A 13,896-nucleotide genomic window follows, 5' to 3' on the forward strand; every position below is an offset into this window, starting at 1 on the left:
TTGCTAGGAAGGGAAAGGGAAAAAGCTCATGTCCTTTTACATATTACGTATTAAGTACTATTATGTATTATTTTTAAAAAGATGTATTTATTTATTTATTTATTTATTTTAGAGAGAGGGAAAGAGCATGAGCAGGGGGAGGGGCAGAGGAAGAGGGAGAGAATCCTCAAGCAGATTCCCACTGAACACGGATCCCAAGGTGGGGCTCGATCTCACGACCCTGAGATCATGACCTGAGCCGAAATTAAGAGTCAGAGGTTTAACTGACTGGGCCACCCAGGCACCCAATGTATTACATACTTTTATGTATACTCTTTGTGACACTGAAGAAAGGGTATACAGATGAGACTCCCAGGATACTGTGGATCTAATATTAGTCTTCTAAGTACTTTTGTGAATTTTCATACTAATTGTTGAATTTAAACTTTGGAATTAGAAAAAAGGCTTAAACATGTAAGGTGAGAAAGAATACAATCATCCAGAAGAGCTAAAATTCTTCCCTATATTTTCTGGGTTTACATGTTCAATTAAGGAATTCTTTTTCACTTTTTTTTTTTTAAGATTTTTATTTATTTATTTGACAGAGAGAGAGAGAGACAGCGACAGAAGGAACACAAGCAGGGGGAGTGGGAGAGGGAGAAGCAGACTTCCCACTGAGCAAGGAGGCCAATGTGGGGCTAGATCCCAGGACCCTGGGATCATGACCTGAGCTGAAGGCAGATGCCTAAGGACTAAGCCACCCAGGCGCCCCTCTTTTTCACTTTATCTTTAATATTATATTTCAAAAATTGTGAGTCAGTTGCTTGGGATATTATGCTCTTCCCTGGGGGTTGGCCACTTTGAAAAGGTGTCTTAACTGAATAGCTTCGGGAAGAAACTTGTTCTTATCAGGAATGTGTCTCAGTTAAGTCAGTGGTGTGAAAGGAGAGCCAGGCACACACCCATCACCCAGAATCAAGTGACTGAATGCTGTGGACCAGAGCGGTCATACCACCTACTAAACCTCAGTCTAAGACTCTTGACTCCAACTTAAGAGTTTTCCTTTTTCCCTCATCTTGGCATGCTTACTGGAGATTAATTTGGATATTCCATTGATATGAAAGAGCTAACCTAGGCAATTTCTAGGGTGGTTGTGGGCAAATGAGGTTAACGTTCAACTTCACAAGGCATGCATCAGTTTTCCAAATAACACATGACCAGAGAACAGTCGAAATTTGTGGTTCCAAGAGGCCAGAAATACTAGCTCTCCTCCAGAGGGCAGAAAGAGAAGCCTGGAGGGGGGGAGGGGTTGGTTACTCAATTTAGAGGTCTCTCTAGGTAAATTCTAGGCAGCCAGGGATACCTTATCTCTCCCTGGGCATTGCTAATGGAAAGCCTATCTTGACAAATTCTCTGGTACACATATCATATATGAATTCAAGAAAGAGGAAAGAGTATTCTTGCCAGATGGCCTCAGGATTTAGGCTGGTTGAATTTGGAGCTATGATTTTTTTTTTTTTTTGGATGCTAATAACAGCATGGATGAGATTGAACATGATGTCATGTTTGTTTGCTTTGATATTTCAGATGCACCTGTGTTTGTTGGTGTTATCTCTGACTTACAGTTCTGTGATCTTACGAACACAACAAGCCTCTTAGCAGAGTGCCTCCACCCCAAACCTTCCTCCACTGCCTTTTTTAAAAAATGGTGTACCTCGTGGGGCAGGCATTAAAGCGTCCACCACTGCTCCCTTCTGATCTTCCTAGGGGAGTTCAAACACATTTGTAATCCTCAGGATTCAGCCTTTTATTCACTATTTCCTTTTTCTAAGGCTCTCTCTTTTGATGAAACAATCCCCTTGCTCTTCATCTGGCCAGATGGGCAGATGAACAGGGCTCCTCAGAGCCATGCACAAAGACCCTGTAAGGAGTTTGGGGAAAAATGCTGCCGCTAAGTGGAGCTTCGTTGTGCTAATGCTTTTCCAATGCACTGGTACCACTTGCCTGTGAACTTCAAGCTCCTTTCTCCACGCAAAGACTTAACCTTCTCATCCGTCCTGTCATAGACACCCCTCTCCACTAGCTGATTGGGCCATGAAAGGAGTTCTGGGGAAGGAGCAAAACCTCTGAACACAGAGATAGGGACCCTGGGCTTTGCTTCCTATCCTATAATGCAATTTAATGAGCTTATCATGTCACGAGTTAGACAACTTTGAGATTTAATATAAATCTTCCTGTAATATTTTCTACTTAACTGCTTCATCGTAATGCTGTAATAAAAGCAAAAGAAAGGATGTGAAGTGTTCCATTGATCGCCTGGGCTATGTAGTGCATTGTGCCAGATATTGCTTATATCCTTAATATTCTAAAGTATTTTAAGTGCTCTCCGCCCCATACCCTGAAGAATTTTATAGTTATTATCTCCACAGATTCTTGTCTCTACAAGAATCCTGTGATCTATGTAGCACAAATACTATCTCCATTTTTCAGGTTAAAAAGCTTAAGCTCATGAACTTTAAATAATCTAAGTTTCCAAAACAGTGAGAAGACTTGAATGTATGTCTTCTGACCATCACTTGTCGACCCGTTTCACTACAACACCATGCACTTTAATTTTTTAAAATTCTTTAGAACACTCTTGGCTGTCATTTTGTGTTGTGTTTGAGGGGAATGCTCATTCATTGCTTTCTAAACAATGTTGCATTTTTAAAAGATTTTATTTATTTATTTGTGAGAAAGAGAGAGAGAGAGAGAAAGCACGAGCTGGGGGGAGGGGCAGAGGGAGAGGGAGAAGCAGACTCCACACTGAGCAGGAGCCAGACGCAGGGCTTGATCGCAGAATCCTGAGATCATGACCCAAGCCAAAGGCAGACAGCTTACTGAGCCATCCAGGTGCCCCATAAACTCTGTTACATTTGAATGGCAATTCCCACAAACCAAACTTTTAGTTCTCAAACTTGAAAATCATATTCTTAATTTCAGCAATTTATATTTCAATATTTGCTGTTGATTTCTGTGATGGATTAGGGGATGAGTAGCCGTACACAAAATAAATGGAATGTGATGTTCCAGAACAGATTTTGCACCACCAATTCTTAAAGTATAGATATTCATACTTCTAAAGACATTGCTTTTGGAATAATTTCTTTTTAGTGATGATGTTCTTTGGCTTCAGGGTACAGACAGGATCTATTTTCTCTTTCTAATGTTGATGATATCCTAGTTAAAGCATTATTTCTCAGGAATAGATTCAAGATACAAATCTGTGATTGGCAGCTTATTTCAATTCCTCTCTGTGAGTAGGCTCCCACACTCTGGTTCTTACTTGGGAACATCCCTGCCCATACTTACCTCCTTTTTGGATTTAAACCTCTTATTTCTTTGTGTTTTTCTTCCTTTTGGGGCTCATTCCTTTGGACATAAACTAATTTCCATGACTTTCCGTCTTCTAAAACACCTATTTGAAGAGATTTTTATCACATTAACTTACATATTCTTCAAAGGAAACTCAAAGGTTCAAAAAATATTTGTTATTTGTAGAATTCATGGTGTTTTTCTTTGTGATTTAGGAACTGGAGGTAAAGCTCATTGTTATTATAACAGAAGTACTTAATGAAATTACCTCTACTAGGTATTTCTTGAATGTCAACTGTGTGGCTATTTCCATGTTAGATACTGTGCAAGACACAGAGAAATATACTACCTCCCACTTCCACCATGAATTTAGTTGAACAATCAAGATATATATTCATAGCTTAACCAAACAGAAAGCAATTTAATGCATTCTATCATGAAACACCTATACTTCACCAAACAGGAACTTTGGTGGGTAAACCAAATCTATGGTATGGTTCTTAGTGATGCTTTCAACTTTCTATCAAGGGAAATTGAATAAAGTGTCTAAGCAATTCATAATGACATTCCTTTAAATCTCAAATGTAAATAGTTACAAAATATGTTTTAAGAAGTCTAGTATTGCAATTACAATTGCAAATCAATTGTATTTAATTGGGACAATTCAAAACTCTCCATATTTTTTTTTAAAGCATTTTGTCTTTCTTTAACTTACTCAAGGAATGGAGTAATAAAAAAAATAATAACAGTAAATAATCTTATTAAAAATACCATATTGACACAGAAGTTACAGAGGCTAAGAAAGATAAGGAGGACCACATTTATTTATTTATTTATTTAGGGGGGATAGGTTTCTCCTTTTAGAAAAAAAATTATTGAGGTATAATTGACAAGGCATATTAAAATTAGTTTCAGGTGTACAACATAGTGATTTGACATTTGCATATGTTGCAAAATGATCATGACAACAAGTCTAGTCACTATCTGTCACCATACAAAGTTGATACAACATTATTAACTATATTCCCCATGCTGTACATTACATCCCTATGACTTATTTATTTTATACCTGGAAGTTTATACTTTTTAGTCCCTTCATCTTTCACTCACCACTACCCGCACACTGGCAATCAACCATCTGTTCTCTGTATCTATGAGTCTGGGTTTTGTTTGCTTTTTTTTTTTTTTTTGATTCAACCTATAAGTGAAATCAGTGCAGTATTTGTCTTTCTCTTTCTGACTTATTTCATTAAGCATAATACCATCAAGGTCCATCTATGTTATGGCAAGTGGCAATGATTTCATTCTTTTTTATGGCTGAGTAATATTCCATTTTATATATATACCACATTTTCTTTATTCATTCATCCATTGATGGACACTTAAGTCGTTTCCATAACTTTGCTATTATAAATAATGCTGTAATGAACATAGGGATGCACATATCTTTTCAAATTAGTGTTTTTGTTTTCTTCAGATACACTTCCAGTAGTGGAATTGCTGGATTATATGATACCTGTATTTTTATTTATTTATTTGTTATTTATTTATTTATTTATTTATTTATTTATTTATTTATTTATAGAGAAGTAGAGAGAGAGAGAGAGAGGTGGGGGGCCAGGGCAGAGGGAGAGGGAGAGAGAGAAACGCTTAAGCAGACTCCATACCCAGCATGGAGCCAGACATGGGGCTTAGTCTCACAACCCTGAGATCATGACCTGAGTCGAAAACAAGAATCAGACAGTTAATTGATGGAGCCACCCAGGTGCCCCATATAGCTTTATTTTTAATTTTTTGAGGAAGCTTTATATTGTTTTCTATAGTGACTCCAACTGTTTACATTCCCACCAATAGTGCATGAGAGTTTTCCTTTCTTCACATCCTGCCAACACTTGGTGTTTCTTGTTTTGTTTTGTTTTGTTTTTTTGAGAATAGTCATTCTGACAGGTGTGTGGTAAATCTCTTTGTGATGCATTTCCCTGATGATGAATGATTTTGAGCATCTTTTCATGTGTCTGTTGCCCATCTGTATGTCTTTGGAAAATTGTCTATTCAGATCTGCTCCCCATCTTTTAATTGAATTTGTGCTGTTGTTATTGAGTTACATAGATTCTTTTTATACTTTGGATATCAAACCCTTATCAGATATATAATTTATAAATATTGTTTCCCATTTAGTAAGTTGCTTTTTCATTTTGTTGGTTGTTTCCTTCTCTGTAAAGAAACATTTTTAGGTTGATGTAGTATCATTTGTTTATTTTTGCTTCTGTTTCCCTTGCCTTTGGAGTCAGATCCAAAAAAGGAAAAAACAAAACAAAACATTTCTAAGAGCACTGTTGAGGCACTTATCACTTATGTTTTTTCTAGTTTTATGGTTTCAGATCTCACATTCAAGTCTTTAGTCCATTTTGAGTTAATTTTTGCATTGTGTAGGAAAGTGGTCCAGTTTCAATCTTCTGCATGTAGCTATTCAGTTTTCATACCATTTATTAAAGAGATCATTCTTTCCTCATTCTATATTCTTGTCTCCTTTGTGGTAATTTAACTGGCCATATATGTGTGAGTTTATATCTGGGCTACTTTGTTCTATTGATCTATATGTCTGTTGTTATGGCAATACCATACTGTTTTAATTATTATAAGTTTGTAGTATGGTTTGAAATCAGGGAGCATAATACCTCTGGCTTTGTTCTTTTTTTTCAAAATTGTTTTAGCTGTCTGGGGTCTTTTGTGGTTACATGCAAATTTTAGAATTATTTGTTCTAGTTGTGTGAAAAATGTCATCAGAATTTTAATAAGGGTTGCAGTGAATCTATAAATCGCTTTGGATAGTATGGACATTTTAACAATGTTAGTTCTTCCAATCCAGGAGCATGGACTATTTTTCCATTTATTCGTGTCATTTTCAATTTCTTTCACCAATGTCTTATAGTTTATACTGTATAGACAGTATGTGGAAGTGTCTCTCTCTTTTGATGTATTCAGCCATTCTGTCTTTTGTTTGGAGAAGTTAGTCCATTTACATTTAAAATAATTATTGATATGTATGTATTACTACCATTTTGTTCATTATTTTCTGGCTGTGCTTGTAGTTCTTCTCTTTCTCACTTCCCTTGTCATTTGATAACTTTCTTTTGTGTTAGGTTTAGAGTCCTTTCTCATTTTCTCTTGTGTATTTACTGTAAGATTTCACTTTGTTGTTACCATGAGATTTACATATATCACACCAAGTATGTAACAGTCTATTTTGTTGATAGCAACTTAAATTTGAACACATTCCCAAACTCTACATTTTTACTGCCTCTCCCAACATTTTATGTTTTTGTTGTCACTTTTAAGATATTTTTATTTTATATATTTCTTAATCAATTATTGTAGTTTTAATTTTACTCCTTCTGTCTTTTAATCTTCTTAGTAGTTTTATAAGTGATTAAGCTCCTACCTTTATCATATATTTACCTTTTCCAGTGATATTTTTACTTCCATATATTTTTGTGTTGTTAATTAGTGACATTTATTTTCAATTTGAAGAAGTCCCTTTAATACCTCTCACAAGACCAGTTTAGTAGTGATAAAGTACTTTAGCTTTTGCTTATCTGAAAAACTCTTTACCTCTTCTTCAAAACTGAACGATAATCTTGCGAGGTAGAGTATTCTTGGTTGGAACTTTTTTCCCTTGAGCACTTTGAATAGTCATGGCCTCCCTTCTAGCTTGCAAAGTTTTTACTAAGAAATATCCTGATAGCTTTATGGAGTTGCTCTTGTAAATAACAATTTCTTTTTCTCTTGCTGCTTTTAAGATTCTCTCTTTATCCTTATCTTTTGGCATTTTAATTATAATGCATCTTGGTGTGGCTCTCTTTGGGTTCATTTTATTTGGAAATTTTGGGACTCCTAGATCTGGATGTCTGTTTCCTTTCCTAGCTTAGGGAGGTTTTCAGCCATTATTTCTTTACATAAGTTTTCTGACCCTTTCTTTTTCTCTTCCCCTTCTGGGACCCCTATGTTGTGAATATCATTCTGCTTGATGTTGTCCCAGAGGTTTCTTAATTATACCCATTTTTTAAAATTCTATTTTTCTTTTTGCTGCTCCATCTGGGTGAGTTCCATTACTTTCTCTTCCAGCTCCCTGACTCATTCTTCTACTTCATCCAGTTTTGTTAAATCCCTCTAGTGTATTTTTCACTTCAGTTCAATATTCTTTGTCTCTTTTGCTTGGTACTTTCCTGTTTCCTCTCATTGTTGAAGTTCTCACTGTGTTCATCCATTCTTCTCCAGAGTTCAGTGAGCATCTTTATGACTATTACTTTGAATTCTTTATCAGGTGGATTATTTATGTCTGTGCCATTAAAGTCTTTTACTGTGGTTTTTGTCTTGTTCTTTTGTTTGGAACACATTTCTCTGTTTTCTTTTTTTGCTTGACTCTCTGTGTTTGTCTCCATGTATTGGGTAAAACAGCTACCTCTCTCACTCTTGAAGGAGTGGCCTTGTGTAGGTGATGATCCTTCTCATTCAACCTTGCCCTAGCTCTTGGTTGTCTCTAGAACCTTTGCGATTATCTAAATTCCCTGATTTATTTTGATATGCCCCTATTGTTGAGGGTATGCCAGGACCTGTAAATGATCCAAGGGAAATGATCTCATTTAGTACTTCTTTTCAGGCTGATTGGAAGTCAGACCCTCAGGCAGCAGCTTTTAAAGTATGTAAGTATCTACAGCACTGTGGAGCCACAGTCATAATCTCTGCTGGCCTCAAGACCAGGATATCTGCAGGTGTGCCCTGGACAACAGCTGCAAAACATCATGGCCCCAGACAAGTGTAGAACTATGTTTTGGGAATTTATCAAGCTGTGGTGAGGCCAAGCAGGTGGGCAAGGATGGTGAAACCATGCTTATTTTCCCTGAGAGTGACTCCTTAGCTTCTATGTGTGGGAAACCTGAAGCTTATCCCTCAAGCTGAAGCTCCATGCTAAGTAAATAGGCCTTTTTTCACAGGAGGACCTGGGTTGTGTTTCAGTCTGCTGCCTGTGCAGTGCCCTGGTGATTGTGGCCTGGCAAGCATAAACAGTACTTTAAATTGATGGCTGTCATAACTGGATTTTGTTCTTAAGGTAATCAAATCAGTCAATTTCATATTAAAAGAAGTAGCCTTGGGACACCTGGGTGGCACAGTTGATTAAGCGTCCGAATCTTGGTTTTGGCTCAGGTCATGATTGGGATTGTGGGATCGAGCCCCGCATCAGGCTCTGTGCTCAGTGCAGAGCCTGCTTGTCCTTGTACCTCTCCCTCTGCTCCTCCCCAGCTCTCTCTCTCTCAAATAAATAAATAAATAAAATATTAAAAAAAAAAAAGAAGTAGGCTTGTTGAGTTCACTAGAGATTTGATGACAGATCTTTTTCATTTAAGTTTCATTCTGTTTCTCCCGGTTGCTGCAACCTCTGAATTCAAAGCAACATTTTGCAGTTACAAAATATTTTGACTCTGAAGTTGTGCTAAAACTTGTATGAACTGATACCAAGGAATGTCAGGTAACTGACCTCTTACAGATGATAATTAAATACATCTGAGAAGAGTCTAAAGGAAAAAAAAGGGAAAGGTTTTAATACAACTATCTTATAAATGCAAGTCATGTCTACTTTCCTTTTTCTGTAGACCAGTGGTTTTCAAATGAATTTTTATTGGTGGCAGCATTTTGCAATAAAATCTTACAAAAGCCCCCAATATATAAGCAGATGGAAGTTGAACTATTTTGAGAAATAAGGAAAGAAGAGCCCAGGTAGGTTAGTTGCTTCCTCTCCCTACTCCTCACCATCATGGGGCTCTTAAGAATCATTGGTTGAATGATAAGGATCAGTTTCTCCAATAAGACAATGTGTTTGCTAGATCCATCATCATGAGTCACATAATTCTCTGAAGTTCACTAAATTAACTCCACAGACATTGTATGGTCCTGAGTTTAAATATGTTGTTGAAAGTCACAAGCTATGGAACTAAGAAGCTATTAGTGGCAAGGTGAGAATGAAGTATCCTGCTGAAGCAGAGAGCAGAGAAGGAGAAAGAGTCCTAGTGGCCTTTGATTCCTTAGCTGCTTCCCTCCTTCTCTATAGGCTGATTGTTCAAACTTTCCTTCAAATTCCTTTTTGCTGAAAGTGAGTTTATGCTGCATATTCTTTACTTGCAACCAGTAGTCCTAACAATACAAATACCATGAACATGGCTATTTTTTTTTTAATTCCAACAACATTTGTAGAGGTTATTCTATGTGAAATAATGCGAAATTGAACATGATGGTCTCTGCCAGTAGAGACATGATGATTTAGTGAGAGAATGTGGAATGCAAAGCAATCATTTCAGTGCAAAAACCATGGTTCGCTATGCTTCTATATGATCAATGATTCTACATGTCATTCTGGAGAGAATGTCACTGAAACCAGGTAAACTTTCTATCTGATGTCTGCTAAAATATTTTATTTTTTTATTTGCTTAATTTCATGGATAAGGGAGAAAGTCTGATCAATCACTCAGTGAAGGAAAAATCAGCTGCTTGGAGAACTACAGAAATTGAGGATTATTCAGAGGATGCATCTTACTTGGAGGAACTGGAAGAACACAGATTTTCAGTTTGGTGAGTAACTTACCCTGTCTTTCTCTTTTCAAGTTTAAGTTCATTGAATTAAACAAGTCTTTATTCATCCTATTCTTTTATTCAACAAATATTGATTGCATGTCTATTACAGGCTATATGATATGTACTGACTTGGGAAAGCTCATAGTCCAATGAAGTATATGGATGCTTAAAAACATCAATGTGATGTGATAGTGATATAAATAAAAAAACACACAAAGTGCTACATACACACATGGAGAAGTTGATGGCCAAGTTTCTATGAGAATGGACAAGCATTCTCATAAAAAGTTTGAGCCAAATCTTAGGGAGAGAAATGCAGTTGAAAAGTGGTGACAGTTTGCTGTGGGCAGCATCTGGAAGTGGAATTGGGAGCGTGGCTGGGGTGGAAATGTGCTGTAAACCTTAGTTCTCTTAAGATTCAAGCAGATGGTAGTTATTGCTCTCTTTACCTGGTGATGTATATACAGGTGTATCTGCAAGCATACATGTAATAAATATTTAAAAATGCATAAAAGAGTGAGCAATGGAGCCTCTTAGCAGTAATGATTATAGGATTTTGCAATGGTGGGATTTGTCAAGGGTGGGGGGAATGAATGCCAGTAAATGACAGTGTGACACATGGAGTAACCCAGGAAAGAAGAAGAGACCAAGGAGCTATATTCAAAGTCATCCATTCCAAACCACTGCCTCCCTGCCTACCTCAAGATCCTTGCCCTGAATGGTTTCCCCAATGGGCAATTACCTACCCCCTGACTTAGTCCCAAAGATGTTCTCTTACTCTTCCATCCCAGAATGACCATTGGGAAAATATAGTATCAGCTCAAATTTCGTTTATCCAGTCACAGTTTTAATAAGTTCTACTGGTTTTTAGTTAAATTTCAAAGTTTAAATACTTTTCACCAATGCTTTCCTGAAGAAATTGAAATGTGGTCTCCAGGCTAACTAATGAGTCATGTTCTGAATCAAGAGATGCAAGACTGTGCTTCAGAAACATCAGGCAGGAATGGGAGCCAAGGAGTCCAGAAGATGAGAAATATTCATACTTCTTCTAGAAAGAAAAATAATATACAAGAAATGCTCTAAGTCTAGACTAGAGATTGGCAAGTACAGGTCCCAGGCAAAATTCTGTTATCCATCTGTTTTTGTTAAAAAAAAAAAAAAAGGTATAGCTGGAACTGAGGCATAGCAGTTTGGTTACATATTGTCTTTGTTTTTCTGTATAATAACAGAATTGAGCAGTTGAGGCAAAAGCAGTATGACCCATAAAGTCTAGAATATTTACTATCTAGCTCTTTACCAAAAAAGTTTTTCACCCTTGCTCTACACTGACGTAGATATTTCTCTGTTGTTCACTCATGACATTCACATTATTTTTAAGATATTTTTATGCTTGGGGGCACCTGGGTGGCTCAGTCGTGAAGCGTCTGCCTTCGGCTCGGGTCGTGATCCCAGGGTCCTGGGATCGAGAACCGTATTGGGCTCCCTGCTCAGTGGGGAGTCTGCTTCTCCCTCTCCCACTCCTCCTGCTTGTGTTCCCTCTCTCACTGTGTCTCTCTCTGTCAAATAAATAAAATCTTTAAAAAAAAAAAAAGATATTTTTATGCTTGGGGTGCCTGGGTAGCTCAGTTGATTAAGCATCTGACTTTGGCTCTGGTCATGATCTCAGGGTCCTGAGATCGAGCCCCACATTGGGCTCAGCAGGGAGTCTACTTGTCCCTCTCCCCCTCCCCTTGCTCATGCTCTCTTTCTCTCTCTCAAATGGATAAATAAAATCTTTTTATAAAAAAGGTATTTTTATGGTTATTTCCTTTATCAGGTTGGGGCTCCTTGTGTGTTTTGGTTATCTATTGCTGCATGATGAATCTCTGAAGGCTGAGTGTCTCGAAATACCAACCATTTTATTTGTTCACAGTTCTGTGGGTTGAGAATTCAGGCAGAGACACATGATGAAAGGCTTGTCTCTGCTCTACCATGTCTGAGGCTTCAGCAAGTTGGCTCAAATGGCTGGGGTCTGGCTTGAATCCTTCCACTGGGACCATGTGTCTGGGATCTTGGTTCCTGCTCTCATCTGAGGTCCTCACTTTTCCACACGGGTCTCTCTCTGCTGATGTTTGGGCTGCTTCTCAGCATGGTGCCTGGGGTCCAAGTAGCATCTTTCCAAGCAGAGGAGGTGGAAACTGCAGATACCTCAAGGCCAAGTTATACTGTATTCTATTGGTCGAAACAAGTCACAGGGTCAGGCAGAGGAGGAATAGATTCTACTTCCTGATGTGAGAGCAGAAAGGTGGCATTGCAAAACACCATGTTGGGATGGAAGAAATCGTGTGGCCATCTTTGGAAGCATAACTTACCACATTTTGCTTTATTTCTGTGTGCACAGCTCCTAGCATAGGGCTCAGCAAATATTTGTTGAATAAAACAAACAGATTAATAGAAATGAAAGGGCAGAGGTGTTATGGGTAAATCTGAGGATGGATTCCAGTTTTGCCACTGCTTGTAACCTTAAACAATTTACTTACCCTCTCGGAAACTATTTTATCCTGTATGAAACTGAGATAATAATACCTGTACTTGAATGCTGTGGTTCTTGTAGAAGTTGAAAGATCATGTATAAAAATCTAACATGTAGATTTTTCATACAGGCAACTAATATTAACATTAATAATAATAAAATTTAAGGAAAATGTCTTTTCCAGAGATTAAAATCGAGGCCAAAGGTCACACTGGCATGATTTCTCATTTCTCACATCTGTCTTCCTTTCTGGTCTTCAAACACACCAAGCTCTTTATCACATCAGGGACTTCGCAGTTGATGCTTCCTATGTCTGAGATGTTCTCTCCATTCTTAGTAGTATGGTTACGGGCACAAACTGTAAGCCTCCCCAGAGAGGCCTTTCCTGACTACCACCCCTCTTCTGATTATTTACTTTCTTATCACCTTGTTTTCTTCTTTAAAGTACTCATCCCAGTTTAAATTAATCTTTTATGGTTATTTCATTTATTTACTGATTTATGCTTTTTTCACTAAACAGAAGCTGTAGGCAGGAAGGAACCCCTCTTATCTGGTCACTCCTGGGTCTCCAGGCCTTGCTTCTAGAATACCTGGCTTATAATAGGCAATCAGTAAATATTTACTGAATGAGTGAGGAAAAGGATAACTGAGTGATCTGTCAGCTTCTCTCTCTCTCCCAACTCCCTTGGTTGTAATACCTATTTATTTACTTTCAATCTCTCCCTTCTTTGAAATTGCTACCATTAAAAAAAAGAAGTAATATGGGATAATTAACCACTATAAACATTTCTTTTTAAACCAGGATTGAGGCTATGGGGGCTGCTGAGACTTCTATAAACTTGTGTTTTAACTGGTCTGAGATACAATCTGAACAATTTCCTTGATGTTTTATTAGAGCTGGTAAATCATTTATTGGGGCAGCCTTTACCTAAATCCTCTCCAAATCCCCATAAAATGCATTTAACACAGAATACTGTACGACCCAGCTTCAAAGATATATGTGACATTGTATGAGAAGTATTTGCTTCAGTGCAGCAAGTTTGAACGTATGCATTTTCTTTCTCTATTTCTTATATGGCCAATCTCACTCCACTTCTCTCCTTCCCCTGTGCCTCATTGTAACATGCTGATTTGGGTAAATCTTGTAGATTGTTAAGTCTTCAGTCAATCACAGCTTCCAATTAAAAAAAAAATGTATAGGACCTTTAGCTAGTCAAATGCAAGTTTATCTTGTTTGTAGCTGTCAATTAAAAAAAAAAAGCTTCCAAAATATAAAACTGTTAAATTTTCTCAACCAGATATATGCTGGGGTGATGGGAAGACTGTCTTCTGCTTATATTTTGAGATAACATGATATATCCAAGGTATCCCTCCATACTTTTGTAGTACAAGATTTATTTCCAGCATCACTCATTTGGATGTGC

The 13,896-nt window shown here is 37.5% G+C and overlaps 1 protein-coding gene across 1 annotated transcript in view; it reads left to right on the plus strand.

Moving 5' to 3' along the window:
• LOC102743246 (uncharacterized) overlaps positions 1 to 13,896 on the plus strand; it is a gene marked incomplete at its 5' end in the record, with an annotated part of 218,059 nt that overhangs the window by 135,531 nt on the left and 68,632 nt on the right. Inside the window, 1 exon segment of the mRNA XM_081827532.1 lies at positions 9,833 to 9,957. Within this exon segment, the coding sequence (XP_081683658.1) occupies positions 9,833 to 9,957 (125 nt within the window).

This window comes from Leptonychotes weddellii, chromosome 8 (assembly GCF_054177405.1).
Source record: "Leptonychotes weddellii isolate Sample4059 chromosome 8, ASM5417740v2, whole genome shotgun sequence".
NCBI lineage: Eukaryota > Metazoa > Chordata > Mammalia > Carnivora > Phocidae > Leptonychotes > Leptonychotes weddellii.